Genomic DNA, 23,775 nt, shown 5'->3' with positions numbered 1-23,775 from the left:
GAAAAAATGATTTGTAAAACTAGCTGTATGTTTTGTTTGTCTCCCTTGCTGCACTGGATCACCTAGTTTTAAGTCGCATGAACAGTAAGTTTGTGGTTCTCCCTCCTCCACCGTAGTTATGTCATGTGACCATATACTTCTAGATGCTCATGTTTACTACATAGTGCACTTTATAGTGAGTAATCACTGTTATCTGTTCATTATATAGTGCACTGGACTGGTTAAGTGGATGCTCAAATCCTGCTCTACTCTTTTCTAGCCGACATGATAGATGCTGCATTTCATACACATGGTCATTATTCATCTCTAATACCAGGGCCTGTCTAATATCCTACCAACTGGACACACCCATACCTGCAATATTGTGCTTCTTTGCAATTCATCACTCAGAGCTAAACATTTCATATTTTACCATCTTCAAAAAGTTTTCGCATCAAAACATGTTATTAACTGGAGCGTAGGATACAAATTGGTGTTTAATTGGGAAATGTGTTAGCTCTTCATCTGGCAACTTTCATCCGCAAAACGATGAAAGTCGTTTTTAATGACTTGGTGCCACTGATCTAGAGACGCATTATAGATTTGTGTTAAAAAGGACATGAAACTGAAACTATTTGTTTGACATTAGTCATGCTACAAGGGCATCATACACTAGCATGCACTTTTAAGCCATTTCAGCATCATAATTAACTCCAAGTATTGATGTTGTGTAGGATACCCATATACACTTACACTGCAGCCCACAGTACAGCCTATCCCAGCAATCATATCATAAACGTCTTGTGTTAACTGTGGATGCCTGTGCCTGTGCCTGTGCCTTCTGCAGTTGAACAGCTGCCCACCATCACAGCTCAGTCCCCGAGCACCATGATCGCCTTCCCCTTCGATGAGAGTTACTCCATGAAGTGCGAAGCCAAAGGCAACCCAGAGCCTGTGTAAGTAACTAGTTAACACGCACACACGCACACACACATGCACACATGCACAAACACAAACACACACACAGCCACATGCACAAAACACACACACACACACACACACACACACACACACACACACACACACACACACACACACACATGCACACACACACACACTAGATAGAGTGGGAGATGAGAGCTCATTAGGAGGCCAGCCAAAACAACATCAGTACGTCTTTGGCATTTCAAAGTGCCTGTTCAAAGCTTTCTGACGACGTTTGATTTGGGAAGCTTTTTTAATAGTATCAGTGCCAGTGATGCGTGGCGCTACAGTCAATGCACCGCATGCTCTTTGATGGCAGCTCAGTGACACGTAAGGCCATGGCAGGTGACGATGTGGCTTTGTCTCCGTAGGTTCGAATGGAAGAAAAACGGGCAGGTGTTCGATCCCTTCCAAGACCCCCGACTGCTCGCCGAGGATGGTTCGGGGACTTTTGTCATCCCCAACAGCGGGAATCTCACCGAGTTCCAGGGCAACTACCGTTGCTACGCTTCAAACAAAATGGGCACGGCGATATCTGAGGAGATCGAGTTTGTTGTGCCCCGTGAGTATCTCCGACTCCACGACTCTAAACTTTGTTCCCTTAGCATGATACGGGGACCCGGAATTCAATAACCTGAACGCACGTAGTCCCCTGTGGGTTGTCCGCTGTGTTAGCCAGCCACACAGACAGAGCAAATCACTCAACTCCCACCCCCACTCACAGCACCAACAGACCCCGGCCCTCTTCCCAGCCGAAGCCCTCCACTGTGGGCCTTTAGGGCCTCCGGGCCTGATAGAGAAAGGACTGAGAAAGTGCCTCTCCCCTTCATTTCCCCAGGCACATTTTTCATTTCGCTCGCGAGCAAACCACATAAATCCTCAAAGATGGCTCGGCCTCAAAGGTAACTGTGTCAAGCCCCAGCCAACCCTCAATCACTCAACCCCGTTTGTTGCGACAGTGTAACAACAGTGATGGCGTCTCTTATGCTATTCCCCCCGTGCCTCGTGCTGGAAAGCGATTCCCCTGTACGGCACCGCTGTGGAGGGGAGTGTAAATCAGGGCTGATTTAAAAGAGCCCATGTGAATATTATTCCTGACTGCCACCTGCAGGATGGAAGTGATTTAACAAGTAGTGACTGTTACATCCCTACCCCCTTCTCTCTCTTTCTCTCTGTCTGCCTCTCTTTCTTTCCCTCTATCGCTCTTTCTCTTTGTTTCATTTAAGATGTGCCGAAGTTCCCAAAAGAGAAAATCGATCCCATCGTGGTGGAGGAGGGTCAGCCGGTCATTTTGAAATGCGACCCTCCCAAAGGGATCCCCCCTTTGCAAATCTACTGGATGACAATGGGTGAGTGAGAGAGCCCCAGCGCACTTGTCCAAGTCCAGCTAGCCACACGGAGATGGATGTAGTGCAGTGGAGGAGTGGGATGGAAAACTGCCAGTGAAATGCCAACATTAGCATATTGGTGTCGGATGGATGGATTTGTTTACAGTGTTTACACTGGATGTGTTTGACATAAGCGCTGCTCGGAGTCGTTATTGATGATCATTTTGTCAGTGTGTATAAACTAAAGAACTGCATCTGGATCACTCTTAATCATGCCTTTTTGGCATGCCATGCATTATTGCAGCTTCAACAAGTTCCATTGTGCTTTTTCTCTTGATGTAGGACTACAATGTCATTACAACAGTTAATAGTGTGTAATTGTTGAAGAATGCATGAGCATATTAGATGCTTGTTTCATAGGGGATCCCATGCATTGTCTGTTGTATATCCCTGCAGGTCTCCAGCACATTGAACAGGATGAGAGGGTCACTATGGGCCTGAATGGAGACCTGTACTTCGCCAACGCCCAGCAGAAGGACAGCCGTAGGGACTACTGTTGCTTCGCCTCCTTCACCAGGATCAGGACCATCGTGCAGAAAACCGCCATGTCCCTGGTGGTGAAAAGCAGTATGTCTGGCAGCACTTTGCCACTTTCTGATCTGACTTTTTATTGGGCAGCAGTTATTACTACAACCGAACAGCAAACTAAAAGAACAGATTTTGATTTCTGCGCTAGATTTTCTGATTCTACCGCAGACACATGCAGTAGTCCTTAGTTTTCACTTGCTCAGATGACATCACATTCCAAAGTTCATTTTAAACATTCCACTTGTAGACTGTGAAGATGACAGAACGTAGTCACAGGGGGTGAAATTGTACAGCTGTAATCTAAGCCATGGCAGATAGGAGAGACAGAGAGATTAAATCTCCACATGCTTTTACAAATTGTGTGTTTATGTGTGTGTGTGTGTGTGTGTGTGTGTGTGTATGTGTGTGTGTGTGTGTGTGTGTGTGTGTGTGTGTGTGTGTGTGTGTGTGTGTTTGTGTCTTTGTGTGTGTGTGTGTGTGTGTGTGTGTGTGTGTGTGTGTGTGTGTGTGTGTGCATTTGTGTGTGTGCTTGTACCTGTCTCCACAACCTTTTTATTTCTCAAGTGCTTGTTGACCTTCAGCAAAGGAATTTGATAAAGAAATGGTGCTCACTCACGCAGGCCGTTTGATAATGCCACCTGTGAGTGATCATTTCTCAGGGAGCAGTCACAGACATTGCCTTTTTCTTCTCGTTGTGTTGTGCTTTGTGTCTGCCATTTGTGGTCATTATCAACATTTATATTTTCCCCCCATGAAGTACCTTGTTTTTTCCCCTTTGGTTAATTTGCACATCTCCATGTCTCCTCCTCATCTCTCCATTTCAGCTGGGTTAGTGGGGGACTCAGCGTCAGATAGCAGTCGTGGTAAGTGCTATTCGTAGGAAAACAAAATTACTTTCCATTAAACATACAATTATTTTCTTAGAAAAGGGGGTAATTTGTTCCCATACAGGAAAAAAATGCTTTCAGGCCATTTCTGTTTAGGCACTTTCATGTTGTCAACCGATAATTCACAAGGTCTATCTGTCCACAAGTTTGAGTTATTTAAGACTTATTTAAGATAATATTATTTGGTGCAAAATATTATTAAATATGAAATAAGATAATATGAAAATGCATTTTATTGTATGTTTTTTTTTTTTCAATCATGTTTTTCTCTTGGACCTTGTTCATTCTCAGTTGATGATGTGGCTAGGATAGGAAATTTTGACTTGCATCTGATAGCATGTGGAATTAAAAGCATGTTACTGTAATATCAGACATTCCCTTCTCACCGTGCCTGTTTTCCTTGGCAGCCAATTTCATTCTGAAGAGTAAACCCAGTCTTCTGGCGCCCTCTGGTGACCGAACATACACATATCTAGTCAAGGGAGAGGAACTGTTGCTAGAGTGCATTGCTGCAGGATTGTAAGTATAGTTATCTATCACTTACACATATGAATAAGATTTGTGATATAACAGACTGTCTAACTGTTATAAATTATTAATAATACCAGTAATGAGTAATAATAACATATTGCCTTTATTTTATATTATTTTCTCATGGATTTAAGTCAGACATTACTTATTTACATTTAACTGAGTTTTAGTATTGGATATAATGTCTCAGCAATGTGTTAAATCTAAACAAGCTTTTTCATGTATTGAAAAGTCATATTTGTTAGTATTGCCACAATGCGGGCTGGATGCAAGCACAGGGGAATCTCACTCCCTCTCTCTCCACACCAACATTGTCTTCCCCTCCCTGCCGTGGTCTCAAGCCCTACCCCAAAGGTGGAGTGGTTCAAAGTGGGCCATGGGCTTCCTGACCGGGCCATTGTGGAGAATCACGGGAAGGTTCTGAGGATCCCCCAGGTGCAGCAGGAGGACGAGGGCCAGTACAAGTGCAAGGCCAAGAACTCCCACGGCGAAGTCGCACATTCCTTCCATGCCATCGTGGAGGGTGAGGGTCCTCAGAGCTCGCTGACCGACTCACTTTCACTCAGGGTCACTCAGTCTGTTTCTGTAGTGCATAGTCATGCTGTGTACAGTACAGGAAACACGTGTGTGTACAGTATATGAAATGTGGAGATATTTACTGTTACTACTTACTTACTGCTTCCAGCTTACTGTGGTTTAGTGCAGAACATTCTATTGTTCTATTTATTGTGTGTATGTCAGTGAATGTCTTATACTATTTACTACAAATAGATAGATAGAGATACTTTATTGATCCCGAAGGAATGTTTTATCATTCTTGTTTATCAAACATTTATGACCACCATCTTAGCCAGTGTTTTGCTGAGGATTCTATGTATAGTTGTGGTCATAGTAATGGTCCTTACATAGTACCTTGTCCATGTTTCACACATATTCCTATGCTTGCTCTTATTGAGGAGTATGTTTACTGGTGTGACTTGTATTCAATTGAACACACCTCATTTTCAATTCTCCTCATCTCCCAGAGCCCCCTCAGTGGGTGGCCAAGCCTGAGAGTCAGCTGAACATGATCGGCTCCACTGTGGTCATCAAGTGCTCCGCCACCGGCAACCCCAGGCCCACGGTGTCCTGGAGGGTCAACGGCCTTCCGCTGAAAGGTACTGCCGCAGCTCGTCCACGTACATCCGCACCCAGTGCCACAGCACAGCAGTCTAGGGAAGGGTGTTCTAGACCTAAAACTGTAGCACGATGCTTAGTGGTAATGTTCATTAATAACAATATAAACGACAGCATGGAAAATAGTACTATTCAACACTATCCTCTGGGTCACAAGTCACATAAGCTTACATTTTTTGAGAGCTATGGAAATACGTAAAACTGACCTCATAACCTCTTCATCCTCACCCTCAGTTTGACCTCTGCCCTCCACCATGCTTGTTCTCATTCCACGGTCCATGTGAGATGCCCATGTTTCAGGAGCACATGTAAACATGTCATCAACTACTGTAGATAGATACAGTAGATAGATAGATAGATACTTTATTGATCCCCAAGGGGAAATTCAAGGTCTCAGTAGCATACAGACATCACACAAAAAATACTAAGTATACTAAATAAAACTAAATCAAATATCCACATAAGGATGATTAAGCATGAGGCACTTGCAGTGACAGAGCAAGGACCTGTGATTCTGTATGCATGGTAAGGTGCTCTATGAGAGTGGGTGTCATGGTGATGGTGCAAATAATAAGTCCAAAAGTGCAACAGTGCAAGAATAAAGTCTAGAGACCAGCATAATATAAATATGGACATATAAGAGAATAATGCAGACAAAGTAATATAAAAAACTATATCAGTGCAAGAATACCGTAGGTTGAAGTAATAGGGTTACAGCCATTGGTCAAGTATTAAGCATCTGTATAGCATCCATGTTGGAATATGACAAATTCTTGTCATGAGGACAATAGAAAATGTCACATCCCCACCGTCCACCCTCCCGTGGCACTGACCGACGGCTCTGCTTTCCTCCCCAGACGTGCCGGCCGTCAACAGGAAGGTGTTTGATGACAAGATCATCCTACAGAGAGCCAGTTCCAGCGACAGCGCCGTCTATCAGTGCGAAGCCTCCAACAAGCATGGAGTCATCCTGACCAACGCCAACATCATGATCATGAGTAGGTGCCCGCTGTAGAGCTCTCTGACCAACGCCAACATCATGATCATGAGTAGGTGCCCGCTGTAGAGCTCTCTGACCAACGCCAACATCATGATCATGAGTAGGTGCCCGCTGTAGAGCTCTCTGACCAACGCCAACATCATGATCATGAGTAGGTGCACGCTGTAGCGCTCTCTGACCAACGCAAACATCATGATCATGAGTAGGTGCACGCTGTAGCGCTCTCTGACCAACGCCAACATCATGATCATGAGTAGGTGCACGGCGTCATTCTGGCCAACGCCAACATCATGATCATGAGTAGGTGCCCGCTGTAGAGCTCTCTGGCTTTTGGAGATGACCCTTGAGTGGGCGCACTGCCAAACATGTCTGACCTCACACGATTCGGCCCTTCTCTCTGAGACCATCTCTGCCCATGCTCACAGCTGTTTCTCAGCACGGTGTTCTATGCCCGACATGAAATAATGATAAGAAACGTAGAGAAGTGTGGAAAGAGAGAGAGAGAGTAAAAGATATACAAGCAAACAAGCACACCACCACACCAGAAAAACAGACCTGGAGAGAATACAATACACGGTTGCTTTTGGAAGCATCTGCTCCTTTGTTACTTGACAGATGGAAGGCTGAGGTACGGGTGATATGGCAGGAGAATATGTTTGTCTGTGCGTATGTGTGTGTGTGTGTGTGTGTGTGTGTGCGTGTGTGTGTGTGTGTGTGTGTGTGTGTGTGTGTGTGTGTGTGTGTGTGTGTTCTGAGAGGAAGAGCTGCCCTTTGCTTATTTTGCGGCCACGGCCACTGAAGGAGAAGATTGGGGCGAGAGGCTGAGGTCTCCCACGTGCCTTCCTATAACACCCCCCCCCCCCCCCCCCCCCCCCCACACACACACACACACACACACACACACACCCCGAGGGTCTCTCGGAGAGGAGGCAAGCTCTTTTATATGCTAACACATGTGTCTTCCCCACTCTGATTCAGCTCCAGTAAGTGGACCATGTGCCACTTTCATCTGATAATATAAAGAGACAGAGACAGAGAGATGGAGAGAGAAAGAGAGAGAGTGATAAAGAGAGAGATAAAGAGAGGTAGAAAGAGAGTGACCGAGACAGAGAGAGGGAGATAAGGCTAAAAAAGAGAGAGGGAGACAGAGAGAATGACTGGTCTCCATTTGGTTTCTCAATAAACTGCCAGGGAGTCTATTTGCAGTCCAGCTGCTTTCACACTGTCTGAGGCGTCTTTAGAAGCACAGCCGCTCCTGCTGCAGGCAGATATGGGAGAAAGCCCCTGACAGGCCCAGGGTGGCTCTCCCAATGAATACTGCATTCGCCATTCCAATGTGTGCCTGCTGTCCCGCACAGTGAATCAGGTTGAAATTGCACAAAACACACACACACACACACACACTGACACACACACACACACACTCTTCTCGTCCCTCACATGTTTTTTTTTTTGTTGTTTTTTTTTTTCCGGTTGTGCTTTGATTGCCTCTGCATGCAGACCTGCCACCAGTGATTGTGACGGAGGACGGCCTGCAGTACCTGGCGGTGCAGGGGAAGAGTGTGGTCCTCCACTGCAAGACCTTCGCCTCGCCACCCCCCAGCATCACCTGGTAGGACACCACCACCATCCACCACCTGCCAACAACTCATTTGCACCCAATCCATAACGATAACCAAGAGGACACATGTAATGTTTGGTTATTTTGACATACAGTACAGTCTCAGTATTGCCATCAGATAATATTAACACCAATCGTGTCCATTAGGGTGCAGTAAAGCACCAGTCCAGGTGGTGTTATGGTCCTCATTAGGTGTGTAAGCTAAATTAGCTATTGTTTGTGGTACGAATCTAATATTGGGCATTGGATGGGTTCTCTCTGTCTTTTATTTCACCTCAACCACTTGCACAGAATGTGTTTATTATTCTATGTGTCTAATATATTTAACTGTGTTCTTTTCATGTGTAGGAGCAAAGAAGACAGTGCAGACTTTTTGCAAGGGCCAAGGTTTCACCTTCATGACAACGGTTCTCTGGAAATCTCCATGGTACAGGAAGAGGAAATGGGAGAGTATTCATGCATCGCCAAAAATGTGGAGGGCACAAATGCCATCACCGCTGTCCTGGATATAAAAGGTGCTTGCTGACTAATAGACAGTGCATTTTGTCATTTACAAGGGCTATGAAGTTGTGCACCATGGCATCAGTTAAACACACTCTTCCATTGGCTTGCCTGTATTTGATTCAGCTAATCTTGAGGTAGCAAACTAAGCTGACCAAGACAAAGCTGGTTAGCATGTAAATTGTCGTGGATTAGATCAGGACAACACAGAGCATAGGCATTTTTAGCATTGCAGAAAAGTGGTTATATCTTGCTATTTCTAAGTTGATTTTTGAACGTTTTAAACAGAAAATCCTACACGTAGAACCTTGCAGACAGTGAGCATAATCTGAAGACTCTAATCTGACCTACTCCTTGTATTCCAGATCCCACTAGAATACAGGACCCACCTCTGGATCTGCGCATCCTGATTGGGACCACAGCCCAGTTTGCATGTCAGGCAGAGTTCGACCCCTCCTTCAACCACGTCATGGAGATCTTCTGGCTGAAAGACGGCATGCTGATAGCATTCAACGACACTGAGGATATGGGGTACAGTAAAACACTGCCTTGATTTTTATTCGGTCAAGATGCTTTAAAGGTCTCTGTCTCGCGAGACTCAATCAATCAATGTGTGGCTGTGTCCCTGCACCAACAGCTATTTGGTGGATGACGGGGTCCTCCAGATTGCCAACGTAAGCCACTCTGACCAGGGAAGATACTCATGTGTGGTCCGAAGCCCAGTGGACCAAGATATTGCGTCTGCACATCTGATCGTTCTGGGTGAGTGGGTGTCTCTGACATGTTCACTTCTGGCATTGCACACACACACACACACACACACACACACACACACACACACACACACACACACACACAGTTTTATAGAGGAAAAGCACTTTGTTTTTATGTGCTACTCTAACTTTCAAAACCCAACCACAATAACTGGCAGGATAACCAGCCATATGGACACAGTAATCCAAGATCCTTTCAAGGTACTCAAGCATTACGCAACCACGGCTTGGGTTGGGTAATATTGTTCTGCCGTACACAGACGTTTATTGGAATGAAATACAAAATTGCTGGAAGGTCTATCACATTAGTAATATGCTTGAATAAGACCATACTTTGCCTGTTCTATAAAGCATACATCAATTATAGTGTGTGAAATTGTAAACAATTTATATTTATATCCTAGCTTCATGTCTGTTTTATGAATTTGTTCATTATTTTGTGTCTTCATTCCTGATGTCGCCAACTCCTTCCTCTTTGTGTTCATTCCTGGTGTCACCAACTCCTTCCTGGTTATGGACCAGGCTGGACCAAGGAGAAAATAATCCGTGAGGCCTCTGACTCAGAGCTGAGTCTGTGTGTGTGTGTGTGTGTGTGTGTGTGTGTGTGTGTGTGTGTGTGTGTGTGTGTGTGTGTGTGTGTGTGTGTGCTGAGCTCTGAGGCTGTCCGTGGCTGCATGGCCTGCCCAGGAGGCTTATGTGTTGTCTGTGTATCTATCAAAGCCCTGTTTTTTCCCCCCCAGATGTCCCCGATGCACCGGAGGACCTGATGTTGTCCGAACGCAGCGAAAAGAGTGTGAAGCTCAAATGGATCCCGGGGGACGACCACAACAGCTCCACCACCGGTAATTGGAGCCTTCCTCGAGTCTTGGGGCGGCCATTTTTTTCTCTCATTTCTGCTGCACCTCAGCAGCAGGGTCCAGCGCAGAAGACAGCCCAGTTATGATTAATTTGAGACTGTTGTGTAGCCGCATGGGCACACTGCCCGTAGACATGCTTCATTACTCATGGTGCTAGGGGTCAATGGGACTTATCTGCATAGCTAAGCCACGGGGCTTCTTAACGATAGCCGTGTGCAGAGCAGGAGAGGGGCAGCATGGGAATTGTCGCTATTAACCCGTTTTTTTCCCCTGTCCGCAGAGTTCGTTATCGAGTTCGAGGAGATCCAGCGCGAGCCGGGCATCTGGCGCCCGGCGCAGCGGGTCCCCGGCAGCCACACGTCGGCCGTGCTGAAGCTTCAAGGCCACGCCGACTACCGCTTCCGCGTGTCCGGGGTCAACGACGTGGGCACGGGGCGGCCCAGCGAACCGTCAGAGAACTACAAGACCCCCGCGCGAGGTGGGCCATCTTTCAGTGTCTGTCGGCCACGTTTTTTTCCCCAATACAGCCCCCCTGCCCCCCACCTCACCCCACCCCACACCCCACTGCCCCCTTTCCCCATGTAATGTCTATACAAGCGCTCTGAACTCCCCCTCTGGTTGAACTTCTTGTTGGTAATAATTGATTTCTGCCCTCATTGAGATTCTAGGCCCTAATGTGCACATTTTACAGACCATTTTCCCACTAACAATTCCTGCGCTGACAAAATCCATATTTCTCCTCTCCTTCTCAAAGCTCCTGACAAGAACCCCGAAAATATCAAAATCGAAGGTCATTTGCCACATGAAATGGATATTCAGTGGGAGGTAAGGCACCGCGTATGTTCTTCCAACGCTCAGAATGTAACCCTGAGGAGCTGGAGACAGAGACGAAAGAACAGGATAGGAAAGATAAAGAAACCGTAGGAGAGGGGAAAGTTTGCTTCTTTTTTTTCATTCAGTGAAGAAGAAAGCCAACTATTGATGGTCATTATTTTGCAATCTTAGTTACATCTGAAAGAGCACATTTAGAAATATCACTCTGTATGTGGAAATGGGGGAGATTTTATATTATTCTGAGCTGGAGCACTTTGCCAAGCCATTGTGAGGCGTGATCAAAGTGAATGGAATTCCTATGAAAGTCAGACAGAGCTGCCTTTGATTAATAAGTGAGAAGGAAACGATTGGGGTGTGTGTGTGACTCTTTTTTTTTAACCTGAAATAAATTCAGCCTCCTGTAAAAAGATGAATCTCTGCCCCACTTATTATCTCCTTGGCTCCCCGTCATAATGTAGCCAAGCCCTGCATAGTGGAGGTCCCTCATTGTTAGCACTGTGCCTTTGTGGATTTTTCTTGTGCCATCTCCTATTCTCTATCGCACAGCCATTATGTAGTCAGGGAGTCGACCATTCTTAAGATGACTAATCTCTTGTCTTCTAAGCCACTCATACCTCAAATATTCTTTCTGTTTAAACGATACCTCTATAGAAGTCTGACGAGGAAGACGGTCGCGCCAAATTTAGTCTCATTCACTTTCATTTGGGTTCAATGAACTTGTACTAGAAAGTCATATACTAGAGAGATAGAAATGGAAAACGTTCTGATTACAAAAGAGAGCACGAGACGTAACCTTTCGCGGGTCGTCGTTTATTAACTGAGTGTGTGTCTTCGGCACACATATCGTTATTAAATGGGGGTTCCTGTCTCCTATTCTGCAGCCTCTGGAGCCGATCGAGCACAACGGCCCGGGCCTGAAGTACAAGGTGAGCTACCGGCGGCAGGGCGTGGACACCACCTGGGAGGAGCACGTGGTGAAGCGCCACTCCTTCGTGGTAAAGGACACCCCCACATTCGTGGCGTACGAGATCAAGATTCAGGCCCTCAACCTCAAGGGCTCAGCCCCCGAGCCCCGCACCATCGTGGGCTACTCGGGAGAGGACTGTGAGTGATTCATTCTTTCTTTCTTTTTCTTTCTTTCTCTCTCTCTCTCTCTCTTTCTCCGCGTCGCAGCCAGATTACATTAATTCAGTTGGCACTATTGATGTTCACCTCCCTCAGTGTCGGGAGTGTTGTTGACTGGCCGTCTTTTCTCCCCCTCCGTGCCCTCGTGTTGTTGGTTAAATGCATATGGAACAGGTAAAGATTCACAAGAACGCTGAATACACACTAATGCCACCGCTTGTATTAAGCACATTGAATTGCATCGTCTTCTCCAGTCGGCCTCCTCCTCCTCCTCCTCCACCTCCTCCTGCTCTTCCTTTTTAAGAATTCACAGTCAAGCTGAAGTGTGTGCATTGTGAAGGTGGCAGAGGTTCCGCGGCTTGAATAAGAAAGAGAGAGGAGCCAACTGTGGGAGAAAAAAACACATCAGTGTGTGTGTACGTATGCGTGTGTGTGTGTACGTGCGTGCGTGTGTGTGTGTGTGTGTGTGTGTGTGTGTGTGTGTGTGTGTGTGTGTGTGTGTGTGTGTGTACGTGCATGCATGTTTGTGTTTGTCTGTGTGTGTGTGTGTGTGTGTGTGTGTGTGTGTGTGTGTGTGTGTGTGTGTGTGTGCATGCGTGTTTGTGTTTGTCTGGGCCTGCAGATTCTGGCCATTGTGTCTGGAGAGTGCCCACACTGGTTCAGGTCTATGTGGTTTTCCTCCTGACCGGGCTGATAGCGGGGAGCCTGCGCTGCTTTATTGAGGATATTGGATGGTACACTGGGGGACGATTGCTTTACACAGGCTTTGTACTCCTCCGCGCGCGCTGACAAATTAAATATTATCATAGCTCCGAGCTATTTACATCTTCAGTGCTAATTATTCTCTTGCCTTCAGTTTTCTTTTGGAGTTGCCCTCCTGATGAGATCGCAGGTCGCTACTTCTCTGTGTTGTAGGATTTACACCACTCTCCCTCCCTCCCTTCCCCTCTCTCTTTCTCTCTCCCTCTGTCTCTCTCCTCCCTCTCAATCTGTTTCTCTGTGCTGTAGGCTGTGATCTCCCTCTCTCTTCTCTCTCTCTCTCTCTCTTTCTCTCACAAACAATCCCCCATCTTCTTTGCCACTAGTGAATTTTGTGTTTGTTCTTTGTTTACATCCTGTGTAGCTTTTCACACAAGCTGTTGCTGTGGGTGTTTGCTAGGTCAAAGCCCCTGTCTCTATATCCTCTAATGTCGTAACAGACTAGCTATTCATATGCCGTAGTTTTTAATCTTTTAGATCCCTTAAATTAAAGTGTGAAGTGCTGTTGTGTAGTATCTACAGTAAGTAACATTTTTGAGGTAACTCTTTATATCAAGGTTCCTTAATCTTTATACATTAATGGATTAGTCAGCATGAGCAAACCTTTAACTTTAGTAATTATGACAAGTGATGTCTAACATCTAAGTGGATTTAGTAGTCTACATTTTAACATTCATTAACAAGCCATTACTAATGTGTAAACATGTAATATTAATGAAATAGTATTAAATTGTAATAAATGCTGCAGTAATATTAACAACTGCACTTAATTAATAATAGTCTGCGAACCTTAATATGAACTGTTACTATATTCGGGTTGTAGAGAGTAGCCATTAATAATATAAGGTGAGCAAGTTTGAATAGCATGGGGTAGATGCTAAATGCTACAAATGGGACTACATGTAAAACCTCTATTGCTAAATGGGACGTTAACATTACTGACTCCATTGTGGGTCTCACACGGCTCTTAAGATGTGTGTGTGTGTGTGTGTGTGTGTGGCTCTGCAGTTCCGTCTGCTGCCCCCGACAACGTGGCGGTGGATGTGGTGAACAACACTCTTGTGAAGGTCAGCTGGGACCTTGTCCACAAGGACAAGCTGCATGGACATCTAGGTGGCTACAGGGTAACTCCTCAAAACACACCTTTGCTTTTTATGTCACATTTGTTTTTTTGTTTTTTTGCTTAAAGGAGACCCCGACCCCTGTCCACTTCTGAGAAACCCTGTTACACCCCACCCACCCCACCCCAACCCACCCACCTACAACCCCCCTTCCCACCCCACCACCCCCTTCACTGCACACCCCTACTCCTCCCTCGGCCTCAGGGCAAACCATTCCAGCTCTCTGCTTCACAGACTCTTGACGGGAGATCCGTCTCCCCAGAATACATTTATCCTTCCCACAGCATCCCCCAGCCACAGTGGCTGGCTGCGGCGCATGAAGAGGCAGGAAAACCTGCCCACTGTTTGACTGCTCCCTAAGGTGTTTTTTTGTTTGGAGAACATTCTTGGATGCAGACCAACACCGTTAGCCGTTCCCTAAAGTTTTTCGCTCCCATCTCTTTTTATATTATTATTTCCTGTGCACTGATAAAAAGTTTACTCTGTGCTGCGCACAAACTTTGTTTTTTTTTTTTCTCTCTCTGTCTGTTTTGTGTTGTTTTGGCCTTGTCGTCTGGCTTATGTGGATTTTTCTCTGTGTGGTGAAACCCTCGTGACAGGTCAACTGGTGGAGGCTTCGTAGTCTGCTGGACGCAAAGAAAAGCCACGGGGAGAAGCACACCCTGACATTTCCCGGGGACAGGACCCACGCCATGGTTCCAGCACTAAGGCCCTTCTCTGAATACAGCCTGATTGTGATGGTGTTCAATGGGAGAGGAAATGGACCTGGCAGCCACCCGGTCACCTTCAGAACCCCAGAGGGAGGTAGGACCAACATAGAACACAAAGGAGTCATAATAACAATAGTATTAATAATAATAATAATAACAACAACAACAACAATAACAATAATAATAGTTAAAATAATTTAAATAGCATTTTTTGAAATCAGTTACAAAACATGCAATCTGGATAAATGCATGGATAAAACAACATATGGATTAAGCATGCAGTCCATGCATAAGACCTGACTCAAAGCCACGTTTTGTCTTCTCCTACTCTACAGTTCCAGAGCAGATATCTTTGTTCCAGACTACTGATGTCAGGAAGCACTCGGTGTCTCTGTCCTGGTCTCCGCCTACAGAGCCCAATGGGGTTCTCACAGGCTACCTGCTCCAGTACCAGCTGAGTATGTCTGCCTCCCTCGCCTTCACATCCAAGCACCTGCCTGCCCTCTCTGTCTGCACTCACAACATCTCTCTGTCTGGCTGTCTTTCTGTGTCTGAGAGGAAGTTCCCAGGTCTCACCACTAGGAGATATTGTTGTGCTTCTCTCTCGGCTCTGAGAGAGAGAGGAGTGAGCAGCCGCATGCTGTGTGGATAATGTGGGCCCTTCCCAACACGGGTAGAGGTAGCTCGGTGGAGATGTTAATGTGAGGAAAATGTGTGTGGATTAGCACTCATAGCGCTGAAGGGGGGGGAGGGCTGCGCGGGGTGAGATCCTCGGGGAACAGGCAGCCGACGGAGTGGGTTGTGGCAGCAGTGGAGGTTTAAGGGTAAGCCTGCAGATGAGGGGAAGGGGGCAGGGGGCACCGAAGGGATTCGCGGCGGGCGTGCAGCAAGTGGGGGACTCGCTAGGTCGACCCGTGTTGAGCTGATGATGTAACCTCGTCTGGTTAGAACAGGTTGTCCCTTCTGTAACCCCCCGCCAAACAAACACACACACACACACACACACACACACAGACATACACTGTACACAGACACACACACACACACACAATGTGATAAGGTGAATTTTAGGTGTAGCATTTGTTTTTTTAAAGCATGTTAAGCAAACGCCCCAAGCCCCTTCAACATCCCGCCCGCCCACCCGCCCGCATCCCCTCCCCTGTGTGACAAGATCCAGTGCAAGAGACAGTGACCAAAGCCGCAGTGTCACAGCCCTCCGGGTCGCCTGCCAGCGGCTCCGTCCTGCCTGCATGCATAGGGCTTCTGTGCCGCGGTTCAACCGTTTGCTGGGCCAGCACATTACGCCTGTGCACCCAGAATGATGATGGGGCGAATTACAATATTAATTGTCTATGAAGCCGGGGACTCTTAATTGGGCGTGATTCCACGCCAGGCGAGCCACTGAGTGAGGCCAAGTGCCGCGCTCCGATTTAGAAGAAAGGACGTTCATATTGTGCGAGCGCGATAAAGCGTGACACGCTTTTTTTTTTTTTTTTTTTTTTTAAAGTCCCTTGAAGGAAGTCATGTGTAAAATGTTGGGGGATAATGCACACAGCTGTCGAAGTGGCAGCAGGAGCAGCGAAGGAATTTAAAAGCGAGAGCACATCTGTTCCCGAGCTCAGCCCGGGCTTCTGAAAGGCTGCGCCAAGTTAATATTTCACCGATTTTTGCATGACTCCAGCAAGGCGAGTTCGCAGCTCATTTCATAACACGGGAGAGTGCTCTCTCAGACGGCAACTGATTGGCCAGGCAAATGGACTCAATTTGACCAATGCTTAGAAAACTCATAAAGCATCTGACATTTTAATGACGCCACAGTTTCCCTCAGCTAACCTAAAGCGGCAACGAGAGTGCTCTTCAGAAAAGCCATCATGTGGCAGCCCTAGCACTAGTGACAGTATGCAGCTTTGGGCCTAACATTAGGGAATTGCTTTTCAAGTGTTTAGCAAATAGAACTTTTGCATTTATGTTATACTTTTACACTTAAAGGTGCTCTAAGCAATGTGACATGGTTTCTGAGCTAAACCTTTTTTGTCACATACAGCAAACATCTCCTCACCCGATCCGCTATCTGCCTGTCCCCTGAATACACTGTAAAATTGGTCTGTAGACAGCCCAGGCTCCAAAAACGGCAACAAAAACAGCCTGGTGCAGCCTGGACCATGAAATATTTTCCAGCCATTCACCGATGAGATGCACTTTTAGGAGAGTTTTAATTGCACGAGAGGGAGGGGCGAGCTAGCTCTCTGGTTTGTTTGAACGTCAACAGAAGTGACGTTACCCAACATCGCTTAGAGCACCCTTAAACTTGTATACTTTCTATCTGTAGCTAAATAGATATCTGGATGTTTTTGTGTGTGTGTGTGTGTGTCTGATTTGCCAGTTAACGACACGGAGGAGGTTGGGCCGCTGGTCTGGGTCAACATCAGCAACCCGGACGCAGGCAAGTGGCTGCTGCAGGACCTGGAGCCCCTGAGCAAGTACAAGTTCTACCTGCGGGCATGCACCCGCCGGGGCTGTGGCCCCGCCGCCACCGAGGAGGGCACCACCACCCCCGAGGCCCGTGAGTGTGTTTTCTCTCAGGGGACAGGGCCGTTCACCAGGCTGAGTAGGAGCCTGGGGGGAGGTGGGGGTCAGGCAGGGTTGTGTTGGGCGGGGTCTGGAACAGCTGATATATCCCAAGGAGAGTACAAAAGAGACGTGCTCTGGACCACAACATCATTCAATTATTCGTTCTTAGTGATAAAAGTGCACAGAACTAACATTTTGATGGTACTACATCTTCTTCCTCAGAGTCACCTGGGGAGAGGGACTTAAGTTTAGGTTGCAACCCACACCGTGGGGCAGAAGGTGAGGGTTCAGGAGGGAGTTAGACCTGGGGCTGTTTTTTTTGGCGCTGGATGGGGGTGTTGTATTTTCTCTCGACTTTCAATCCCTCCCATTCATCCATCCATACGTCTTTATTGCTAAAACAATATCACAAGGGTGTGCAGCTGCGTCTCATTTATCTTTGTCATGAACGGGCCAAGTGTTTATTTATTTGAGGCTGTAAGGCAGTGGAAAGGGATGGTGGGAGCTGTTTTTGGAAGGGAAATTGGGAGTTGTGGTTTTTACCCGAGTGCAATAATTGTGGTGTAACTCCACCAAGATTCTTCTCAATGTCACTCAGTGACCTTCATTTAGACCTCAACACATTGACTGTGACACGGCTCACTGAAATTGCCATGTAACATCTGCCAGGCTAGCATACACAGTGGAATACTACATAGCTTGCCTTTTTAATTAGCGATACCATTGCTAATTAAGAAAAGGATGCATAATATGACAAACCTTTTCCCGTGTCGCTGCAATGATTTAGAAAGCAGGTGCGTCATTCCCTTCAGTGAATATGTTGCCCGTCTGGCTGGCTAAGCACTAATGTTGCATCATTTACATGACTCTTTATGTGAGACACATATGCAATATGCAAGCTTGCTTCAAGTTGCCTTTGCTATTTGTCTCTGATGCACTCTGCGTTAGGGTGCATCAAATGCCCCTCAAAACCTTTCTGCAATTTCTATGATGGTTTTTGATATTCCATTTGATGCACAGAGTATATCTGTGAAATCTTAGAAAGATTAAACTTTGTCTAGGGGTACCACAAATCCATTGAATTATCATGATTTTAGGCGGATTTTGGCAATTTTCGCCATTTAACTACATGTTGGTACAAGCCTTGTAATCATGGGAGATGCAGAGATACGATTTGATTGGTTCCATGAGATGCAAGGGGAAAAAGTAATGTGCATCATTGTTCGTTGCCAGAGTGTCTCGCAGAGACAATTCCATTGTGCTTTTGCGGGAACTCTGGATTTCTGTACTGATGCAATTGCTGCAATGGTGTTTGACACAACTACTAAAGACTAATTATGTTCCAAATAGTTTAATTTGTGGTGATATGTTATCATAAATTTAATTCCAACTGCAGAGTTTTTGAAAATTAGAGATGCTAAGTAAAGGAGTTTGTGCTCAATACGGATTATGTGCTAGGGAAAATGTAGAATGTTCACCAACAAATGTAAATATTAGACATACATGTATTGAACAAAATGCATGCAGCTATTATGTTTTTTGTAAAAAGAAGCTAGATATGTCATTAATTGACATTTTTAAGTTTAAATCTAATGTAAAGAAGATTATTGGAAAATAACCAAAATCGACCATAAAATATGAAATATTGTCAAAATGAAGGCGCATTGTGGTACCCCTAGATCATTATCAATCTTCACCAAACTTCATATTTAGTGTTTATTCATCAAATGGCATAATATTATCCACCATAGAAGAGTTTTTTGGGGAAAAGGGCACTTGATGCACCCTACTCTGTGTGTCTGTGTGCATGCATGTGTGAGGGAGTGTGCTAGTCTGTGTGTGTGAGAGAGAGAGAGAGAAAGAGACAGGGAGAGAGAGAGTATGGATGTGTTTGTCATTTGTGTGTCATGGTTGTATGTGTGTGTGTGTGTGTGTGTGTTAAAGCTAGCGTGATGCCTGCTGGAGATAGCAGCTCTGTAGCTGGCTCTGCACACATCTGTCACCACTACAATGCATTTCCTTTTGTTTTCTGTCTTTCTCACCAGCTTCCACAGGCTCGCCAACTCGCCCCTTCAGTATGAACTCTCTTGTTTTCACGCTTGTTAGAATTTCACATAGTACATGTATGTGTCGAGTAGTGTAGTGTCTCTAAACAGGTACATGTATGCGTAGATACAGTATGATGTTTTGTGCATTGACATTCATTCAAAAGGCTTAGCTGATAAGAGCCTTACTAATCATATTCATAATTAGCCTGCAAGTGGGTTTATTTAATCCCCTCCAATGAATGAGCACGGTGAGTCCAGTTACTTCATGATGCCAGTGTTGTTTTTTTTGTGGCCACTGCTAATAAAGGACTGTGACATCAGATTATGCTGCTGCATCTCCCACAATGATATTTGTATAAATGATGTCATCAGCCAGCTGCCTCACAGTAGACAAGAACAATTAAAGCGATTTAATCACCCAAACACATGTACGTTTCACATGAGATTTGGGTAAACGCGTGGGCTGGGCAGCCTATTCCCTTTTGAAAACGCGGTGGCATGACTGATTAGGCTGAGCCCGGTGGCTGAGGCATTATCATGAGGCTCTGATGATTTGTGTGCTGCTGTAATGTGGGAAGGGTTAGCGGCACAAACGTTCGTTTTCTAAACCCGTAGCCGGCTATACCTGCAGAGACCATCGTCACCTGTGCATAATTGTCCTTGTCAGCCGCTCGCCCTTGCCAGTAGCGGTGAGCACTCTGTTGTCACAATACTTTATCAGGGTGTGCGCCTTTCATCAGCAGATACTGAAGATGTGTGTGTATGTGTGTGTGCGTGTGTGTGTATGCGTGTGCTTGAGTGGTTTTGCGAAATTAACAGCACTACTAATGTGTTCCCTAATTGCATATATATTGCTGTCAGAATTGAGCAAATATATCTGTCAATGCTGATTTTCACTGACAACACTGGCATCATTAAAGCGTTAAGCAGAAAAGGCTCCAAATATGACTCCAGTTTGCAAGTGGCATAATATATGTTTTACATTTTGTAAAAGGGCATGTTTCAGTGCGTACGGCCTCAATTTGTAGTCTACTACCCCATTAATCCTAGAGACGTACAGTAGTTAGAGAATTTTAATGCACTAACACCCTTAGCCTTGTAGTTGCAGTGTTTTATTTTTTCAACATCTTTGCTTTTAAGGGAGCTGCTCATGACTGCAAGATTTGCTTTCCCTTTTTCAGGACAGTCAAGCACGCGCTCCCCTCCAACCACCACTGTGTCCCACAAAGCCAATGCTACTCTTTCTTCCTTAGGTATAACACCATATCTCCGTGATGGCCATTTGGTCTTAAAAAAAAATTGTACACAGCATAAACATGGACTATTTTTTTACCTTTCAATTGATGTGATGGGGAACGTTGTTGTTTTGCAACAGATGCACAGAGGTGTGTCTAAAGAGAGCATGTTGGATTGTAGTCATGGGTTTTTTTTTCTGCGGCATATCAGAGAGCTCTGACTCGAGATTCATACATGTATCCTAGAAACCCCACCATTTTGCAGAGCTGAGCAGGCAGGATAGTGCTCGAACAGTGAAAGACAGCCGACAAGCCCCCTGACAAGCGTGCACGTGTTAACCGGAGGTGAGAGGCAGGGAATCTGTTTTAATATGGAGGCTATAGTTCACTTCTAGCAGGAGCTTGTTTTTCTTCTTCTTCTTCTTCTTCTTCTTCTTCTTCTTCTTCTTCTTCTTTTTCTTCTTTTTCTTCTTTTTCTCGCATGGCCGCAGAAGGCTGGAGGTCAGGCCATTGCGGCACCCCCTCCTCGCTCATCTCCATGGTGGGGACGGGGGGGGGTTGGGGAGAGAGCCTCCCTGGCTATTTAGGCAGTTGTATTTCAGGACACGTGGCGCGGGCGCGGAGGCCGCCCTCCCCTGCTGCGCCGGCAGATGCTCTCCGAGGCGCCTAATACCAGCCGACAGTGACGAAGCAGCCCGCCCGCCCGGGGGATATTTTTAGTGCACTTTTCTGTGTCACTTTGAGTCATTGGAACACACTCGTGATTAACACGAGTGCCACCAGCGCTGAAAAATGCATGACAATTAGGACGCGACGGTTGTGAATGAAGGGGCCGGCCGGGGGCGCGATCACAGGTGTCCTTGTTTACTGACGGGCTTGCGCATTTCTCACCTCGTTTGAGGGGTGGCAGTTGTGTGTAGATTTGCATGACCGCCTTGTGTGTGTGTGTGGCGGGGGGGGGGGGGGGGGGGGGGATGGGGGGGGGGGGTGCTGATTGACACATCAGGTCAGACCCAAATGACGACGGCAGCAGATCACTTTTACCTCAAAAATAAATAGGCTGAATAGACAGTGCCACCTCAATTTACCTTCCCCAAGTACGCAGAATAAAAGTTTGCCAGCTTCCAAAACAAGTTGGAGGTGTCTGCGTCTGCTACAGCGGCTTGTTTCCTTTCCTGTCAGAGATGTCTGGTGGTGAATTTGGTCTAACAAAAAGACTCCACACGAGATGCCTGAAGTCTAACTTTGTCTTCAACAAACTGCAATTACGTACCGGTGAGCAGACATTGTGCTGGCATTGTGCAGAAGACAAAAGAGCGACTACACATAAATGGAGGCAATGAGTGGGCTAACTCAAGCTGACTTGATAGCCCTGCCTGCGCTTTTCCACAGAATCTGAGCTTTCAACCAGTGAATCTCAGTTGTTTCCATCACATTGGGGGGGCGAAACAAAGGATTGTAGGACTGTCTGGATCTGTGTAAGTGCAAGGAATGAACAGTAGACACTTTCTGCCATACAGTATGCCTGCTGAGCGAGACTCCTCTAATTTGCAGCCATCTTGTCATGTTTGCCATCGTTGTTTTTTTATCATTATTTTATGTATCCATTCCCATGTACAAGCCTCTCCCTTCTCACCAATATTTTACAACAGTCAGTATCAGGCGCTGGTTTGTGTGCTGTTGAAGATCAAATATACAATGCATGTGAGCATAGGTATTCCAGCTGCATCTTACACTCAGATTGACTTTTACCATGCATGTTAAACACGTCTTGTATGAAGTCGATTCGCCTCCAGTGTCCAGTGTCTAATAACATTCTCTCTCTATCTCTCTCTCCTATATTTCCTCCCTTCTTGCCATCCTGTGGTAGTGCCTGCCTTATTGAATGTTAGCTCCTCAGTTAGCGTCAACTTTGCAAATATCAGCTGGATCCCGGGTGGCGAGCGCAAGGATTCAGAATTATATGTTGCATATATGAACAACCGTAAGCCAACCTTAACTTCTTCCATACATCTGTGATCTAGTTTCATGTCAGTACAATATGAACTTCTTCTTTCCTTGTCTTTGTCCTTCTTCGTCATGTCTCTTACTCTTGTCATCATACTCATCGGCATGTCTATTCATGTTCACAGACTAACACTAACTGACAGTGCACCTTCTGTAGGTCATGGTAACTGGAAGATATCAGAGCCATTAAACTCCTCAAAGACATTCCACATCATTGAAGGGCTTGAACCTGGGACTGAGTACACTGTGCGACTAATCACTAAGAACTGGGTTGATAATTCTAGTATATTTGAAGATGTTATCAAGACCAGGGCCAAAGGTGAGGAGAGAAGGGAGAAGGGTGTGTGTGGGTGGGTGGGTGGGTGGGTGGGAGGTGGTTGGGGCAAGGCTACAAGGTTCTGGTTCTTTGTGTTAAACATTGCATTGCTTGTTGATGAAGCGCAATCAGAATGTCCTTGTCTGAAGTTCAAATACGCTTTTCCGATCAGCATCTGCGTTGCTTACCAGCCTGATGAGCAAAATTACGCCACCCGTCTCGTCCGGTTGATTAATTGGACAAGTGGACTGTCTGTTTAATATTAATACAGGTTCATTCTCATTCTGCCGGTTAGCCTGCTCGTCCTCAAAATTCGGCATCAGATAGCACATGTCGATGTAAACATTCAATCAGACGTCCTTCTGCGTGGGGGGTGAAGTCAAGTGAAAGTCACCGCCTGTTTCTGCCTCCCAACAGGTCTGGCCAGTATCCACGGCGGGATCTCCACGCAGGGCTGGTTCATCGGGCTCATGTGTGCTGTGGCCCTCCTCACCCTCATCGTGCTCATCGCCTGCTTCGTCAACAGGAACAAAGGAGGCAAATACTCAGGTACTCACACCATGCAGGTACTCGCTGTTGAAGTGCTGTTTGAAGCATCTGTTGTCGGTGTAGTTATCACAAATAATGAGATAGTTTTGCGCTGCAAGCCAAATGTGCCTGGGCCAGCATTCTTACACCATTCCACTCAAAGGGAGCCCTTCAATTTTAAAATAGATTTCTATATAATATGCTGTAGATACATTTTTTAGTGTGCAGAGCTTTGTTGTTCGGTCACTCTGGTATGACAAACAAATAGAAGCATCCACTCAGTGGAATCCATCATG

At 46.0% G+C, this 23,775-nt stretch overlaps 1 protein-coding gene across 8 annotated transcripts in view; it reads left to right on the top strand.

Moving 5' to 3' along the window:
- Nucleotides 1–23,775, top strand: part of chl1b (cell adhesion molecule L1-like b) — a 64,873-nt gene that overhangs the window by 38,550 nt on the left and 2,548 nt on the right. For 3 of the 8 annotated variants that reach the window (XM_042089918.1, XM_042089917.1, XM_042089923.1), the window contains exons 3-29: nt 67–84; nt 827–935; nt 1,335–1,525; nt 2,190–2,312; nt 2,748–2,918; nt 3,704–3,742; nt 4,174–4,285; nt 4,639–4,820; nt 5,323–5,454; nt 6,331–6,471; nt 7,974–8,085; nt 8,443–8,609; nt 8,961–9,126; nt 9,233–9,357; nt 10,109–10,210; nt 10,506–10,703; nt 10,980–11,050; nt 11,941–12,163; nt 13,952–14,067; nt 14,664–14,868; nt 15,110–15,232; nt 17,158–17,337; nt 19,391–19,420; nt 20,575–20,646; nt 22,499–22,612; nt 22,793–22,954; nt 23,369–23,500. In XM_042089918.1, the coding sequence (XP_041945852.1) occupies nt 67–84; nt 827–935; nt 1,335–1,525; nt 2,190–2,312; nt 2,748–2,918; nt 3,704–3,742; nt 4,174–4,285; nt 4,639–4,820; nt 5,323–5,454; nt 6,331–6,471; nt 7,974–8,085; nt 8,443–8,609; nt 8,961–9,126; nt 9,233–9,357; nt 10,109–10,210; nt 10,506–10,703; nt 10,980–11,050; nt 11,941–12,163; nt 13,952–14,067; nt 14,664–14,868; nt 15,110–15,232; nt 17,158–17,337; nt 19,391–19,420; nt 20,575–20,646; nt 22,499–22,612; nt 22,793–22,954; nt 23,369–23,500 (3,516 nt within the window). The remainder of the gene's footprint in view (nt 1–66; nt 85–826; nt 936–1,334; nt 1,526–2,189; nt 2,313–2,747; nt 2,919–3,703; nt 3,743–4,173; nt 4,286–4,638; nt 4,821–5,322; nt 5,455–6,330; nt 6,472–7,973; nt 8,086–8,442; nt 8,610–8,960; nt 9,127–9,232; nt 9,358–10,108; nt 10,211–10,505; nt 10,704–10,979; nt 11,051–11,940; nt 12,164–13,951; nt 14,068–14,663; nt 14,869–15,109; nt 15,233–17,157; nt 17,338–19,390; nt 19,421–20,574; nt 20,647–22,498; nt 22,613–22,792; nt 22,955–23,368; nt 23,501–23,775) is intronic. The other 5 variants (XM_042089919.1, XM_042089920.1, XM_042089921.1 and 2 more) reach the window with 5 other exon arrangements.

This window comes from Alosa sapidissima, chromosome 4 (assembly GCF_018492685.1).
Source record: "Alosa sapidissima isolate fAloSap1 chromosome 4, fAloSap1.pri, whole genome shotgun sequence".
Lineage (NCBI taxonomy): Eukaryota > Metazoa > Chordata > Actinopteri > Clupeiformes > Clupeidae > Alosa > Alosa sapidissima.
This window is presented reverse-complemented; position numbering and strand designations above follow the sequence as displayed.